At 41.1% G+C, this 17,795-nt stretch overlaps 1 protein-coding gene across 3 annotated transcripts in view; it reads left to right on the top strand.

Moving 5' to 3' along the window:
* Window positions 1-17,795, top strand: part of LOC119436729 (ribosome-recycling factor, mitochondrial-like) — a 44,902-nt gene that overhangs the window by 10,358 nt on the left and 16,749 nt on the right. For 2 of the 3 annotated variants that reach the window (XM_049659874.1, XM_037703708.2), the window contains exons 4-7: window positions 542-660; window positions 7,011-7,102; window positions 9,624-9,783; window positions 11,678-11,798. In XM_049659874.1, the coding sequence (XP_049515831.1) occupies window positions 542-660; window positions 7,011-7,102; window positions 9,624-9,783; window positions 11,678-11,761 (455 nt within the window). In that variant the 3' untranslated portion in view covers window positions 11,762-11,798. Of the gene's footprint in view, window positions 1-541; window positions 661-7,010; window positions 7,103-9,623; window positions 9,784-11,677; window positions 11,799-17,795 lie in introns of those variants that run through there. The other variant, XM_049659875.1, reaches the window with a different exon arrangement.

Below are 17,795 nucleotides of genomic sequence, written 5' to 3'. Positions count from 1 at the left end.
CGTAGAATTTATGGCTTTCATATGTTCTAGGGGGAATATGATATGTTTCCATAACTGTCTTTGATTATTAAATATGAAGGATTCCATATAACATATTTTTTGCCGACCAATTCTGTATAGCTGTTGTGGACATTAGAATTTCCCTGGTAATCGTCACTATGAATAATGAAAAATTACACTAATTAAAATAATTAGTTTAGTGGGCATATTGTAATTGCAGAATTGAAGTCAACCTGTACTCGAAGCGTAACATTTTGCTAGGAACTTTAGTCTTAACACCAGTTTTTACAAGTACGGAGTTGTTTTGATCCATCAATTGAAATGGCATTGTGCCTTTCACTTGGTTACGTATTTCATTCCATAGTGAATGTTTGGTAGCTTTGTTTTCTTAGTGTCTGATATCTATAGCTAGTGTTACGTCTACATAGCTGTGCTTTTATTCTTCAGTTTATTTCAGTGGAACTTCTAGAAGCCATATGCTGTATGTGTGTTGTGTTGTACTTCTGCAGTTGACTAGCTGTCTCTTCTTACCAATTTGCAGGAAGCATTGACACAATACCAGTGCATGTTGATGGACAGGAGTATAGCCTGGCAGAGGTGGCCCAGATAGCGAAAAAGAATCCCCAGCTTATTGTGCTTCATATGGCAAGCTTCCCTGATGTAAGTTCTTGGTAGAAGGTTCCTTGAAGTTTCCTTGAAGGTTCCAGGACTGGCTTTTGGTTCAGAGTTTTGCTATACGAGACAGTGTTTACAATTCCCATGTTTGTTTATTTTCGAATAATATGATAACCACAGTAAATGAATGGACAACTGAATCTGATCAGCTGATACATTTCACTAGGCTATTGGTAGATCATGACACTCAAGCCATGTCAGTGTTTATTTAAACATGCATAAGAAGAAAGGCTCAGTTGTTAGCCCAGCACTGTGCCATGTAATCTTGTTGGGTCCTTGGCCAGTATAGGGTAAAGATTCCTTTGCTTGATTCTATTCTTTTCTGTTGATTCACTGTTCATGACCAGCCAATCCCTTGATAACACAGACTGAGCGCAGCTTGGACCTCTGATGAAGCGTGAAAAAGAGTAGCATTGGAATAGAATCATTACATCATCCCATTCTTTGTTCCTAGCTCTACTTGAGTATAATGTGGTCAATTGTTGGTATGCTCACTGGCTGAGTGCATCAATTAATTATGCACACAGCTTTGTTTCTTCAAATTGTTAACATGCCTCACAAGATTTACATATAATCAACTACTTTAAATATTGAATGTTTGTGTAGAAACCAGACATTTTAAATGTGTTTATGCTTTGGCAATATGGAAACCTGCAGTTTGGGAAATATACAGGTGGAAAATGTGCAAAGCCCATAGTGGCCTATGTATTTTTGTCTCATTAATACAGAGAGCATTGGCATGAACAAGACCTTCACAGCCCTGCATTATCTGACCACAGCAACGGTGTGGTTGAGCACATGTATGATGCCTGTAATGGCACTGATTATATGCATTATCAAAAATGACAGAATTGTCAGAGTATGGGTCAGTCAAGTGCTATTGCAGAAAAGCAAGTAATCTCTAACTGGGAGTTGTGTGATTGCAATATTGTGTGTTGTGAAACCGTAAATTGCAAATGAAAAAAAAAGGCATGTGAGGACTAGGATGTCAAAGTTGCTGTTCATATGAAGTTGGGTTGCCACTATTTGAGATAGAAATTGGCCATAATGGTTATGAACATGAACTTTGGTTTGAAACAAGAGGGTCTTCCCTTAATAGAGTGTGTGAGATGAAAAGGATGGGCAGGTGCACAATGTAGGCAGTGCACCATGTAGGCAGTGTACAGAATTTAATGCAACTAAATGGCAGGCACAAATACCTAAGGAATGCGGATTAGTACAAGCATGTAGCAGAAAACCTTAAAATACAAATGGTTGAATGTAAGTGACACCTCCGTTGTTAAAAATTGAATTAGTGTGAATCCTGCAGTCATGCTTGTCTTGGCTCGTTGTGCATTTTAAGCTGCACTGCAGATAATTACACCTAAAAAAAGTGCACTTATATTTTGTGAGAAAAAAAAACTTTATTAATTATGGGGTTTTACGTGCCAAAACCAGTTCTGATTATGAGGCACGTCGTAGTGGGGGACTCCGGAAATTTGGACCACCTGGGGTTCTTTAACGTGCACCTAAATCTAAGTACACAGGTGTTTTCGCATTTCGCCAGATTTTGTGAGACTGTCAACTTTTATGCACAGTGAAGCACATAGCAAGGAGCCTGTGTTGCAATGATAATTTTTTCATTAATATTTTCATGATTTTAATCAGGATTCAATATTATGTACAACTTGCTTTATGGAGGTGTTTGTTGGGAACGAAAGTGTCCATATTAACAAGGCATTGCTGTATATTGATGTGGCAAACAAACTGCTGTAATTCACATTTTATGTTAGTTGCTGTTTTGTTTAAGAGTACATTAGGCTGTTGTTAAAATGAACTCAGTTATGATTTCATGGCAGTGCAAAATCATGAAAGGTACAAGAAGGAATGATGCTTATGAGGATTCCTTTCTCCGTCCTTAATTTATTTGCACTGCATTCAAATGATAAATGTAAACCAAGTTTCATAATTTGCAATCTGAACTCAATTACTATGAACAATTGGGTGTGCTGGGGACGTATTCTGTGATAATCACTTTCAGCGACAGTGTTGCCTCGGTGATACTATCGCCGTCAGGCACGCGCTGATTGGCTGGTTGAGCAAAATTGGATGACGTAGTGCTCAACCAGCCAATCAGCCCACACCTGATGGCCAAGGTGTGGCCAAGGCGATAGTATCGCCGAAGTGGATTGTCGCAGAATACGTCTCCTGATCATTGCCGGAAAAGTTCAATGACTTCCCACTTCCCATGGATACAGGATAAAGAAAATTACTGAACATGAAACAGTTCTGTGCGTTAGGTGAGCTCATAGTTCCACTGCGACTATTGAATTCTGCTGTTCTTTGCATTGGAGGCACCAAGTGATTGTGAGGAAAAGCCAATGAAAGTGTTAGCAGATATCAAAAGAAAGCAAAAGTAAAGGCATTAACATTTGAAAAAGAAATGTAGAGAGAGAAACACAGGAAAATTCTGAGGTGCAGCTGATAGAATGCAGTAAATATGCTGTCCGAGACGTGACATGACATGTGGCACTGCTGATGCTGATTTGAAGTGACCATTTGTGAACTTTTCTTAGTTGGCACTTTTGCTGAACTTAGTTTCAACCCCCCCTCCCCTTTCAAAATGTTGTTCACCGATGCTACTTTCACATTTATATTGTCACATTGCAGTGATAGTGAGAAATGAAGCACAGCTGTAAGTGTGAGAATCTAGCTCTATATGGGGATACTTGTGCCCAGAAAAAACAAGCAACACTGAAAAGCACAATGATAGCGGCGAGCACAATCTTTGATCATCAAAATCCAACTCATGGGTGAAGTCCATCTGCTATTTATACCTGTGTGTACAACACTAATTGCATAGCGCTCGCAATTTGATTATATAAGACTCTTTTACTACAGAATCGGCAACAACATTCAAGAAGAGGGGGTGTGTCTTGTGCTATGTGATAAATTATTAACAGTGTTAATCCAGTGAAGACCATCCCCCGGCAACAAGTAAAACAATGTACGCATGATAGTGTCCTTTCTTAAAAAGCGTTGTCCCAATGTTGCAAAGAGTTCATAAAAGCAAGAAAAGAAGTACTATACTTATAAAAATAAAATAACAATGGAAGTACGAATTAAAATTTCACAGTTTGTTAGTGTGCACAGAATAGATACACAAAAGTCGTCCACTGCGCCACTGTGACTGTGTAACACCATCTGGCACGACTTCATAGTCCAGTGTGCCAAGATGGGCTATTTTGTATGTCCCAAAATAGCATCGCAGAATTTTTCACTGAGTCCACATTGATGTATTGGCGTTAAAACCTAAACATCGTCACCAGGTTGGTACTTCATGTAGTGTTGTTGAATATTGTAGTGTCAGGTGTCTATCCTTTGCGGGTTCTTGATTTCTAGATGGGCGAGTTGTCAGACTTTTTCAGTGGGCTAGAGGTAGGTGGGGACGATGAGACTTTCTTCGTCTCTGGCGTTCTGTAGCACGGGGTCAAGTGTTGTCGCGGGGTTCCTTCAGTAAACCAACTAAACAACGCCATTTGCTTTGTTTCTTGCACTGTCATGTTGTAGGCAAACTTATGTATGTAAGGGTGGTGTGTTTTGCTTAATGTTAGCATATTTTGCTAGCATATTGGCAAGTGTTTGTAAGGGCCATTTGTCTGTGAATTATAGGCAGTTGTCCTGCGGTGACTTGTCCAGCTGTACTGCAGAATCACTTGTGCTAGCTCCGTTGCAAAAGCCGTTCCTTTGTCAGTAATGCGGACTTCTTGGGAACCATGTTGTAGAAGCATGTTCTCTACTACGAATCTAGCCATTTCAGCTGCATTGCCTTTGTGCAGGGCTTTTATTTCAGCAGAGCAGGTGAAGTAGTCTGTAGCCCAAGCATTCCACTTATTTCCAGATGTTGCATTTAGAAAAGGCTGCAGAATGTCCATCCCAATCTTCTAGAAGGGGTTAAATTGGCTGTAGAAGTCCCGCGGAGCCTTTTTGGCAGTATCTTGCATCGTTGACAGTCTCAACATGTCTTCATGTAATAGGTGACATTGGCAGTCAGGTGCAGCCAGTAGTAATTCTCCTGTATCCTCACAAGTGCATGGGAGAATCTGAGGTGTCCAGCTGTCAGATCGTCATATAGGGCGTGCAGAACCTCTGGCTGCAATGCAGAGGGCACAATGAGAAGGTAGTTGGCATGGACTGGCTAGAAATTCTTTACGAGAACACCATACTATAATTTGTTTACTTTACGAGGAATGAGTTCAGGCCAGAGAAATGTGTAGACATTTTTGTGTTTCAAAACTTAAGGGCTCCTAAGCATTGGAGATGCCAACTTCATTGTTTGACAATATTGTCATCTAAATGTTAGTTATGTAGGGTTTAATGGCTCAAAAGCAACTGAGGTTATGATGCTCCAACCAAGGCTATGATAAGCAAACCAGTTACATCTCAGTGTGACATCTCATTGTAATATGACTGTTTAATGCTCTGCACATTTTCTAAGTTTCTGTAATTTTTTATAGTACTTAGGGTATTACAGAGGAAAAAATTACTGCTGTTATCTGGCTTCCTTCAACATATAAAGATGGCCTTTGAATTACGGTAACCATGATTTTCCAAGCTACTATTTTGAACATTGGCTTGAACCTTGAATTCTGCTTAAAAAACTAGCCCTTTAGAAAACAGTGCCATCAATATGTAGAGTTACACTGAAAAAAGCACTTGAGTTCCCAAATCGTGGATTTAGCTAAGGTTATTTTCTCACACCTACCAAAGAGAGAGGTAGTGCATCAGACTCACACTCTATAATACATCCAAAATGGCTGCTCCACTGTTGATCAAGTGGTCTTTGAGTTACATGTATGCGCAAAGGCATGCCAAGTCTAACACTGAAGCAGAAATGCAGTAATTCCAGTTAAATGGCAGCGCACATGCTCAAAGTTATAAATGAAGAACATGAGAGTTGAAAAAGATTTTCTTGTACAAACTGTCTATAGCTTTGTGAAAACAAGTGTTGTCCTACAAGTATTGGGTGCTTTTTGTTAAGTATTTTTATTGATAAAAGTGTTTTTTTAAAAATTGGGCTGTTTTGCCCGAAGGACAATGAATTGAAAGCAACAGCAAGGTTTACTGTTGCTCTCAAGCTCTTGAAATGGTGTTCTAACAATCTCTGGAGGTGACATTCGGACACGAGGCAGCAAGCGAAGCAACTGCTGCTGCGTAGTAGAAGCAGTGCGCTGGCAGTTTCTAGGTGTCTCACACCACCCGCATGGTGAGGAGCACTGCCACCGGCACTTCAGATGTTGTACCTCGATGGTGGAGGGGATGAGAACAAATGAATACTGTTCGAATTTGTAGCTTGAAGCTTACAACTGTATGAACTCAGACAACTGTATGAACCACGATTGGGTCACGGCCATGCTGGCAAAAACGCAGCCCTTGCTCTGCTGCAGAGCTGATTAAGCAGAGCGTGAAGGTGTGTCTAGTTGACTTCACCGTTCTTGCAGTAAAACGCACTGCATGTGTCCTGCTTTTCTGGAGACCTTCTCACCCTCCCCATGTGGGCTGTGCATATGCCATTGGTAGTACCGTGACAGCACCACAGTAGTGACTGGTGTGAGTGCGCCTCATATGTATGTATAATTGCTGTCATAATAAAAAGATTCTGGCACAGCTGGCAGTTTAGGCATGCAAGAGAATAAACCAAAAATGCCACAAGATGACAGCGACTTCCTGGGCTGAGCCCTCTGAGCGTGGTGCTACACTGATGATAGCATCATCTGGTGTAGTAGGATTGACAAAAGTAGGATAACATTAAAGTTGGTCTAGGTCAGCTTTCTATTTCTTATAACTGTGCTCGCTTTCAAAAAATTCTTGTGAGAAGAGACTCCTGATTCAGTGCCCTTCTTAACTGAAACATTGTGTGACTTTGTTATGGGACATTCTGTGGCCCTTCTAATGAGCATTTCGTGATTTTATTATAACATAATTATGGCAGTGATCATTATCATTATATTAACATATGTATAAATGCACTCATTGTTTTTGTTTTGTTTCCAGTGACAGCTACTTAGCACTCTTGGTGTGTGGTGTCAGTACAGCTAAGCTGAACTTCTGATGATGCAGATATGGATTAATAGTTTGTTTGAGTTCTTACAGGTCTTACTTCTCCTGTAAAATGGTTGCTTGATGGTCTCAATTAACACACTTGAATTTTGTTCGTGCCAAGTCCTTTTTTTTTTATTCATTCTGCTGTGTACTTAGTGTGTATAAACTTGCATCCATTTTTGCTGTTTATTGCACAGCTTCTGATCTTTTGATAGGAAAAGAATATAATATAACTGTTTGTTACCTTTGAACAGGCCATCAAGGCAACTATACAGGCCATTCAGTTGTCTGGGTTGAACATTTCTACACAGCAGGATGGAACGACTGTGTTCTGCCACCTTCCCAAGTGAGATACTGTGTTTAAGCCTATGAGCTTTGGACATGTATGTACAGTACAATATTAGTGACATCCTACTTAATGAAATGGCTTATTGGTTAATTGTGAACCTGTGTTGCAGGCAGTTGCAATCAGAGTGCATACTGTTTCCAGGACAATGTTGCTGTAGTTGTAGCAGCTGTGCTTTTATTGAAAATAGGTTTGCATTGTAGATTTTTGATACCTGTTTTACTTCACAAAAGGCTCTAATATATATTGTGCCTTGCTGTTATGGCCCCCTTTATTATGGCCAACTTTTTTGGGGACCAAACCAGTCCATTTATGACTCATTAATATTCAGACAGTGAGACAGTAGACGGGGCAAAAATGAGGAAAGCTCATATAGGTTTAAGTATTTTAGCCTCATTATTAGGAACAACACCAGTATAAACAGAACTTTGATACCCTTTACAAACATTGTGTATCTTGTCTTTTGAGTGCAAAGCAGCCTTGAATGAGAGGGTGAAAGTTTTTCAAATTTTGATGCTTTGCAGTGCCATGATATTCAGCTGACTCACCTTTATACTATAGGTTATGGAAAGCACACATTATGTCTGCTGCAGACTGATTAGTATCTATGAAGAAAAATCAAGATTAAAAGCTTTTGAAGTCAAGCCATCACAACTTTCACATGCGCAGGTGTGAAAGTTGTCACAGTTGTGTGCGTGTGTGCACACACACACAAACACTTTTCCTTAGGATTTCAGCCAGGAAGCTTCAAGAAGGCATCTGATACACACTTTTCCTCAGGATTTCAGCCAGGAAGCTGCGAGTAGGCATCTGATAGTGTTCATGCCAATAATGTGATAGATGGGGAGGAAGAAAAGAATGCCCTTCAGATTACCAAGGTTTTATCGAATTTTAATGCTCCTACACATCTCTATGTGCAAAAGCAGGTTGTTGTTTTTTGAATGACATTTCTTTGTTTGGATTAGTATGGATGACTTGCTTTATAATAAACTTTGATTGGGAACATAAGTGACCATGTTAGCTTATAGACAGGCACATCCGCATATGTAACATCAGGAGCTAAAGTCTGGATATTTCAAATGCTGGTCTCATTGAGCAAATGTGCCTCATCCCAGTGCCACATTACACGTAAGCGGTGAAGCTTTGGTTGCAGTGCACATATATGTGGCCAGAAATTTATCGAGTTTGGAGGAGGTGTGACTAACATTTTGGGTTGAATCATGTAAATATTTCGTACTGTTGACCGCAGGTGCTTATGAAAGGCGGAAATTGTGAAAAAAAATTTCTTCCACCTGATGCCTGCATTCTGAAATCACAGAGATGCTGTAGGGCCTGATGTCAACGCTTATGCATAAGCCCATCCCTTATATGCTGGTGTGTTGGCCACTTGACAAATGACTGTTAGATTGAAGGGAAGTGAAGTACTCTGATGCTTTCTTCCCTCAAGTATTAGTGGCAAATTTTGCAGCATACTCAATTCATGCATTTTTTTATTGCACACTTGCTTTTGTGAAAGTGAGAATTTGATGCCAGCAGTATGCACAGAAGTATGCAGGTTCACAACGCATCAATTGCAGCTACAGGAATAGTACAAAAATAAGATTTCCAGATGGTAGTGTTAGGTTTGGAAGTCTTATTGTGTTCACTACATTAAAGAAGGTGTTAGATAGTGTTAAATGTGGGTACTTTGGCATTAGAAACGAGAAAATAATTGATCTGAGAACAAACAGCAAGCATGTCACATGTACACTTGAGCATGAGAATATTTATCAAGCCTCATTGAGCTTTGAAAGATCCTGGAATGTGTAAATGGTTGTTTGAATACTACTGGTGCACTTCCTAATATGATGGGCATAAATTACCCTGCTAGCGTCCCTTTTTTTTTTCTTTTGTTCTCAAGTACTTATGGTGATTTCACCACTGACAATGTTGAAGGTTTTCTGCACATGTACTGCTCGAGAGATTTTTGTCTTGTTTGTGGGAGCAGCGTTAAATCAGTATGGTAGCTGAACAGATTTACCTCTGAGTTAAGAATATGTGCAAGAAATTTGAAAATACCTTGTATTTAGTGATTTAAGAAATAATAGTTCTCAAGCGTTTCATCCAATCCCCTTGTAGTAATAAAATTGAACAATTGACCAATTGACAGTATGTTGAAATAAAGGCAGCATGACACTGTTGTTGTTTTACATTGCAACTTTTTTATTGTGTAATCCTGTACAAGTCATACTTTAGCTAGCAGCTTTTCTAAGCACTGTCGACCTGTTGCAGTGGCTCAGTAGCTATGGTGTCCTGCTGCTGAGCAGAAAGTCGAGGGTTCAATTCCTGGCTGCCACAGCTGCATTAGGTGGGGTTGGAATGCAAAAAACACTCGTGTACATGCTTTGGATGCATGTCCAGCTGGTCAAAATAGTCTGGAGCCTTCCACTATGCTGTGTCTCATAGCCCATGTGTTACTTTTGGATGTTAAATGCAGTCAATCAATCAGTGAATTAATCAAAGCACCTCTCATGTTTTACAGAATCACCAGAGAGCACAGAGAATCACTAGCTAAAAATGCAAAGACCTTATTTAACAAGGCAAAAGAGGATCTACTCAACGTAGAGCGAAAGTACGTCAAAGAAATCCAGAAAAATAAGCAGAACGTCTCAGAAGATCTCTCATACAATGCCACATTACAGGTAAGTGGTGAAGCTTTGGCGGTAGTGTGTAGATATGTGGCCAGAAATTTATCGAGTTTGGGTGAGGCGTGACTAACATTTTGGATTGACTCATGTAGATATTTCGTACTGTTGACCACAGGTGCTTATGAAGGGTGGAAGGTGTGAAAAAGAAAGAAAGAAAAAAAAAAAAGATTCCTTCTACCTCACGTCTGCGTTCTGAAACTGCAGCATGCAATTCTATGTTTGACTACTATACTGCACATTTAAGTTTCAGGCAGTGCGAAAATCTACCAGGAAATTTACCATTTTATTGAATCCTATTGTGAAAAAATTTCTTTAGGTGGTCAGGTGTGCATGGTTCATTGCTCCAGCATCAAGTAATACATTTCTTTGGTTGGTCAGGTGTGCATGGTTCATTGCTCCAGCATCAAGTAATACACTCGTACCTCACCATAACAAAGTTGAAAAAGGTGCTTAACTTACTTCGTTAAATCCATTATTGTCATTTACTGCAATATGTGCCTAATGGGATGCACAATTGTAAACATGGAAATAAAAATACAGCGTTATGGAATTTCTACACGGCCACACATGCGATTAAATTTGAATAAAACAACAGAAGAATCTTCGGTGTGTCACACGGCTTCTTAGCACCTGACGCGATAGCCTATAGGTGCATTCTGTTTCATTGTGATGGTCTTTCACTTCCGCTTTCCTCGTGGCTCATTGTGGTCGAGCAGCAAGTGGCACACAGCACAGCACTCCGCTGTGTGATCGAGGAGGCAAGCGAACTTCGCCACACCGGTTCGCCTTGGCTAACTCGTGGCCTCCGAGATAGCATCAGTGCCAATGTGATCTCGGAGGCCACCCCCAGCTGCCAGCCCGCGCAGCGCGCCGCAGGGAGTAGAAGTGAAAGCAGAAATCCTTTGCACCACCGTGTGCAGCGTGGTGCATCTCGCGCAGGCAGGCAGGCGCAGGCACGGCCTGGGCATGACCCCCAAGATTTTGCCGGGAAGATTTCGAAAACCAGGCCTAGCCGCGGCTGCCTGCGGCCACGCCACAGGGAAAGAGAAATGTGGATGCACTAATTTTTCACACCATCGTGCGCAGCATGGCGCGACTTGCACAGGTTGCGCGTAACTCCTGAGATTGCGCCGAGCAGATCTCAGAGGTCACGCCCGGCTGGTTTGTTTCGTGGCTGGTTAGTAAGAAATGGAATGCAAACCAGCTTTCATACTGAGATTTCAGTGACGATTCTGTGACGTTCTACATGCCAGCTTTAAATTAGAGCTGTAATTTCTTGTGGTGTTAGTCATGACTGATAGTGTTAAGGGAATCAAACAGGAATGAAAGACAGTATGTGGGCCCAGGCTCCATGCTGTTTTCTTTGTGTTTAGTGCCTGGCTATCTATTGTTCACTTTTTCATTCTATTTATTCTTGTGCATTTGCACTGAAATTTTCCTTGCGTGAAAATAAGTAATTACACTCTTGCTTGGCATAGTAGAATGCAGGACTCAGTAGCTTGTCATGAAATGAGGGAAAAAAAATGCAAGAATATTGAGTTGAGGAGAAAGTATGATGATGTCTCTTTAAATTCACTTGGAAAAGAAAGAAAAAGGAGTGCTGGAACTTGGCTTAATTACTTTTAACTCAACCCTTGAAAAAGAAAAGAAAAAAAAAATATTTTTCACAGATGCGTAATATCCTGAGAAAGTGTTCATCGGAGAAAATCTAAAGAAATGTATAACTGCACCATTTATGAAGAGGCTGCACTTACATTGTCTCAATAGCAATTCATTGCCATTTAGTGGGCAAACAGTTATTGCTTTTCTAAGATTCTGCATGACCTTTCTGCAGTTTTGTAACACTCTGGTGCAGTGCCTCATTTTTACTTTTTTTTTCCTGCCACAGGTGAAAATGGAAGTAGAAAATACAATCAACAAAGCTGATGCCATGACAAAAGCCAAACAGCAGGACTTGTTGGGAGGAAAATAGTTCCTTAGGTATGTGTGAATGTACTGGAAAGGGGGGGGGGGGGGGGGGGGGGAATAAATGCATAGTAGTTGTTAAAATGCACATTGGTTCTTCTTTCTTAGGTTGCCACAACCAGACATGTTCCGGTGGCAATAAACATTGTGGAAGATAACTGCAGAGTTATGCTTTGATAGATTTGGAAACCATGAATGCAAACACATTGCAAGACGCTCCTTAACACATGTCCTGCTTAAAAAAAAAACAAAAAGCTTTCGGATAAAATGTTTGAAAGTCCAGACAAAATTAATTCACTCTTCAGCGAATGAATTTTGTCTGGACTTTCAAACATTTTATCCAAAAGTTTTTTTGTTTTTTTTTAAGCAGGACATGTGTTAAGGAGTGTCTTGCAATGTGTTTGCATTCATGGTTTCCAAATCTATCAAAGCATAACTCTGCAGTTATCTTCCACAATGTTTATTGCCACCGGAACATGTCTGGTTGTGACATTTAGGTTAGACGACTTTTAAATTAGAAAATTTATATGAGGGTTGAGCATTTCAAGTGCAATGTAGAAGAGGAGCTGCTCCTCATTATCTGGGGAAAATGGTCTTTGCTCTTTGTCACTGTACAAGGGTCACTACAAAACCCTTGAGAAAGATTAGTATTACTATTCACTGTTACATTACCAAACAACACCCTCTATAGCAGCGCCCTTTCTGATTCACCAGGCAAGTCCCAACTTTCCCACCTCATTGCTGCTTCTTGAAGGAGCATGATTTGTTATCGTCAACTAAGCATTCACTTGCCATCTACTGTGGAGCTGTAAAGATAACACTTTCATACTATTATTTTTTAGTATTTTAAAAGTGGTTTAAATGTAACTGAAAGTCTTTAGTATTTGCATTGGGCTTTTAAGGATGTTTTGCCTCTCCATGCAACAATTTTCTACGCTCCTCAAGAATTTAGAAGGGGGCCAAACCTCATTGAAAGGCAATAAAAGGAGCGGGCACCTGGGTGACAGCAGTGAGTGAAGAAAACATTGCACCTGTGGAAAAAAATTATGTGTGAAGCACTGAGTTACCTTTAAGGACATTCAAGTGTCCCTATAGATTAGATCACCGGCAGTTTCATAAATCCTGCACGAGCATATGCAAGATCAAAAGGCATCATCCAGATGGGTACCACACACTTTGACAAGTGAGCAAAAGCACATTCATGTTGGATGATGTGAAGAAATGCTGGTCAGATTCTATGGAGGCAGCTCAAGATGGGCTTCTAACTGTTACACCTGGATTTATCAGTTTGATCCAGAGAATAAGCTTCAGTCAACAGTATGGATACTTTCTAAGGAAGATCCACAGCAAAAGTGATGTGGCCATGAATTCTTGGTGAGAGAATTGTGGCAGCTTTCTTTGGGAAAGTTGGTCATGTCATGACTGTTCCGCTTGAGGAACAGACAACTGTTGCCACTAAGTCGCACACAACAGTATGCTTTTCATAAGTTTTCATCAAGCTGTAAGAATGGCGGCCAAGAGCAGAACAGAGGGGGATCATCTTGCGCCACAACAATGCACCTGCACACAGAGCCAACATCACCCTTCAGTTCCTGGAGTACACGGAGGTTAAACTCTTGACTCCTCCACCTCATAGTCCTGACTTCGCTCTGTATGATTATTTCTATTCTTACATTGAAAAACTGCATGAGGGTAAGAGGCTTTCAAGCCCTGAAGCTCGAGAGAAACTGAGTGGAAAGAGCGCTTTCAAAAATGATTTACCAGTATGCAAAAGTGCATAGAATGTCATGGCAAGTAGTATTTTGAGAAAATGCGATGGAATAAAAGACTCCGAGTATCTCAATTCTTATTTTGTCAAAACATTTATAGTGCTCCTTGTAATTGAGCAGTGAAGAACGGCCTTTCACTTTTTTGGGTTGCATGTATTTATTTATTTACCTACTTATTTATTAGTATACCCTCAAGGCCCAGAGGGTGTTACAGAGGGGGTCGGTACAATATAAATACAAAACAAAATAACAGGGATTCAAAGGAAAAACATTAGTTTGCAGCTACACCAGAAAGTGTTCAGTAACTGCAGACTTGAACAACGCTTGGTCCTCAGTGGCATCGATGGAGGGGGAAAGGGGATAAGGTACTTGTAAGATATACAAGGTTACTGATAACGTATCACAAGGTACTTTGATGTACATAGTTAGCAAGGATATAGTTAAACCTTAATATAACGACATTCTCGATATAACGAATTATTTAACTTGTAGTTCTTGTCCATAGAACACCTGTATTCAGAACCTCGACATAACAAAATTTAACTTTTCAAAGCTTAGCAGCGTCATGCCCCATATAAAGTCCAAATGCGATAGGATCCTATCATGCCCAGCACGCTGTATGCTTTGGATGCGAGTAAAAGCGGGCAAGGTTCAGCTGAGAAGAATGGTGGCTAGAGCGCTGTTTTCCCGTGCCAGCAAGGGAAAGGGGGAGGGGAGCGAGCTCGCGGTAACGTGATCAAGCATGCGCGAGGAGAGTGGAAGCGGAAGTGGGGGCCAGGCTGGTGCATCTCCTCTTTTCTAGCGCGACTGTGCTGTGCGTGGCTGTCAGTGCGGCTAAGCACATATGCAGCCCGTGGTGGCCCGTGGTGGTAGAGGTAATCTACCATGTGTGCAGAGAGTGGCCGTGCCGAGATGACGTGGCATCATGTGCGTTGTTTTCCCGCACGTTTAGTACTGGAGGTTGCATAATCTCGATTTTCGGAGATGCGTTGAAGCGAGAGGCAGATGAAGCATTCGCTCCCCACTGGCGCTTTTCATGATAGCGTCATTCCACTTCGGGCGATACTATCAGCCGCAGGGCTGGAGTGGATGCAAAAGCATGGCTGACTTAGGTTTGTACCCCCAATGTGAAGATATTGTTGACATGGCATGAAACTGTATCTTTCGTTGTCAACTCTCCAATTCAACATTTGCTTTTTACGATTGCACTATAATTTAGAAACTTTTGCGGCCCCTTCCATTAAAGAAAAATTCATTGCGGCTGTGTGTATTTGCTTGCAGAAAAGGTCAAATTTTATTGTAACAAAATGTTGACATAATGAAGCAAATTGTTACCGACTTCTTTATATCGAGGCTTAACTGTAGTGCGCCACGAGATATGCACAAACCTGCACCAGAGAGTATGCCAAAGATGAGCCATTGCTAGTAATGCATTGACAAAAAAAATGTCACAGTTTCGCCCTAAGGGCGAAGCAATGAATGCGATAGCAACACAGCAATGTCATACGAAGTAAGGTGAGCGGCTTTGGTAGCAATATGAATTGTAGTAAACATGAGCTGATTAAGTAAGCAGGTGTGCTGCGGCGTAAGTAGACCGACTTGAAGAGAGACTCGATGACCACAAGAAGGCGCGTGTGAAACGGTGGTGTTGATGAGAAGCGCTTCCCGTGGGCAGCGCGTGCGAAGGGACACACCTGTAGTGCTGCACTGCCGATCCGGGCAGCATTGCATGTGTAGCGTGCGTTGGAAAATGTGGCCCGACTATTACTAACTGAATGAACAAGCGTGGTGTGAGTGCGCACAAACAAACATGAATAGATCACACTGAATTACTGCAGACAACAATTGTCAAAACGCTGGAAATTAATAAATGCGCCCATACGCCGCAGCGGGCGAAGGTACGTGCAGTCTATCGCTTCAACGGAAACTGAGCGGCGAATGCACGGCGCTAAAGGTCAGAGCCGTGTGGAGATAAGAGACGGCGCGGACGAGCGACGAGCGCGGTTGTTGGCAGCGTCCTCACGGCGACGGCGACGGCAGAAATCCGGTAGAAGTGTCCATGTAATTGCTGTCGCAATAAAAAAAAAGAGAATATTGTGCCCACTGCACTACCTTACACATTTTGTCTCTGTATTGAAGGATAAGGTAAATAGCAATATTTGCAAAGTTGTTCAGAAAATCATATTCCTGAATAGCAAATTGAATACCGCATTAGAAAAACCCAGATATTAGCACAGATCTAGTATTTAATTGTAAATAACCAGCTATACAAGTTAACTGAGGAAACAAGGATAGCTAGATGCAAGTGAGTGTCAGCTGTTGACAATAGAATTTATAACTCACGTGTAGTATTTGTGGAGCAAAAGCAAGCTGCTGCCATTTTGGGGAAGAGCTAGTAAATATGAGTGGCTTTAGCGAATATATCTGCTCGTGCTAGTATTTGCCTGTCTAAGAAATACAGGAACATGCATTATTGTTAAAAATAATGGAAAAAAGATTTTGCACTTACTGCTTCTCTGTTTTGGCTCAAATTTCACAGAAAGATTGCATTTTATGGTCAAGATTGTTCAGTGTAACACTCGGCATTTACTTGTCTGGTTTTTCAGGGAAAAAAAATATGAAGTTGCCTTCATCTATAGGGAAGCTAGCTGCTGCCAAGGTGGTGCTAACTTGTGTCGCCACCTGCCAGCAGCTGCAGAAAGCAGCCATTTAGGTGAGAATCGCTGTGTGTTTCCTGGTCCTCTGGAACACACAGCAACCCTCCCGGAACAGCTGCTAAAAGGCGGTGACACAAGTCTGTGCTAGCACGCCGCCTTGGCAGCAGCTAGCTAGGATAGACGAAGTCAACTTCATATTTTTTTTATTTGTTTATTTTTCTTTCCTGAAAAACCAGGTAAGTAACTGTGCCAAGTGTTACATTGAACAACCTGGACCATAATATGTGATCTTTCTGTGAAATGTTAGCAAGAATAGAGCAGCAGTAAGCACAAAACCTTTTTTCTATGATTTTCACTGAAAAACGCACGTCCCTGTTAAGTAGAAAATGTTCAAACTTGAAGTCTAAAAAGAAAAAAGAAGGTAGTTGAATCTTACAGAATTTATTTGCATTTTATTTTCTTTGTCACCATGTCACTTGTGAGTAAATTTGTCTTTAATAAATGATAGTGCCAAAGCTTCACCTTGGTTGTGAGGGACAGCATAACAGGGAGCTTCAGACTAATTTTGATCACTTGGGGTTCCTTAATGTGCAGCTAAATCTGAAGTGCGTAGGTGTTTTGCATTGCACTACGAATGGTAATGAGGTGGCTACTACAGCCAGTAAACAAACCCGTGACTTCATGCTCAGCGGCAAAATGCCATAGGTGCAAGCCATGGTGGCAGATGAATATTCGCCCTCACTGCCCTGGTACCACATATTCTCTTTATTCTCATTCTCAAAATGAGCAAATAAGTAAATGTCTCAAAACTCGAGTACTTTCAATGACACTTTGTTACTTCGGCCCTACATGATTAGGAATAGTTGTAATCGGTTATACGTGGCCACACGTGTCAAGCTTCACAACCTCTCTCTATATTTATATTTGTGCATTCAGAATAACTGATGAAGTTTTACGTTATAAACTACATTTTGGCTACGAAATATACACCAGTTGGAGGGCTATGGGTCAATTTTAACCACCTGAGGCTTAACATGCAGCTAACTCTCAGTAGACAGTGTGCCTTTTTGTTCTACCCACAGTGGATAAATTGCAATAAAGCATAAACTTGGGCAACTTGGTTGATATTCATTACGCTAGCACGAAAAAAGTGGCAACACAAAGAGAAAGAATTACGCAGGTCAAGTCACAGAACTAGCAACTGAAGGTCCTATAAAGAGATACATTGAATAAACACAATAAGCCAAAGCTGCAGGGATGGTCTCTCGACAACATGCGTGGATGGGACTTTTCAAACATAATTCGCAGTCAGGGTGGAACAAATTTGCATCAGTCATTATCATTTAGGGCTGTGGTGGATTTCCATCTTCATGACAACGGTGCTGATATGGTTTGTACTGGATGCCATAGCCTGTTGCTTTCTTTTTGCAATGGGCATGTGGGTTTCATTCTTGGGAAACACGATTGAGAGCAAAGTAGAGCTTTGGGCTAGTTGGTGCATAGCTATCAATGTTTGTGGTGCAAGAAATTAGGAGAGGAAACAAACGTCGGTTTCTTCTTTCCTCCACTGACCTTTTGCACCACAAACATCGACAAGATGATTGAAAGCGCTGCA

This window comes from Dermacentor silvarum, chromosome 1 (genome assembly GCF_013339745.2).
Source record: "Dermacentor silvarum isolate Dsil-2018 chromosome 1, BIME_Dsil_1.4, whole genome shotgun sequence".
Classification (NCBI taxonomy): Eukaryota; Metazoa; Arthropoda; class Arachnida; order Ixodida; family Ixodidae; genus Dermacentor; species Dermacentor silvarum.
Note: the sequence above shows the minus strand (reverse complement) of the source record. Positions and strands in the feature narration are given on the sequence as shown.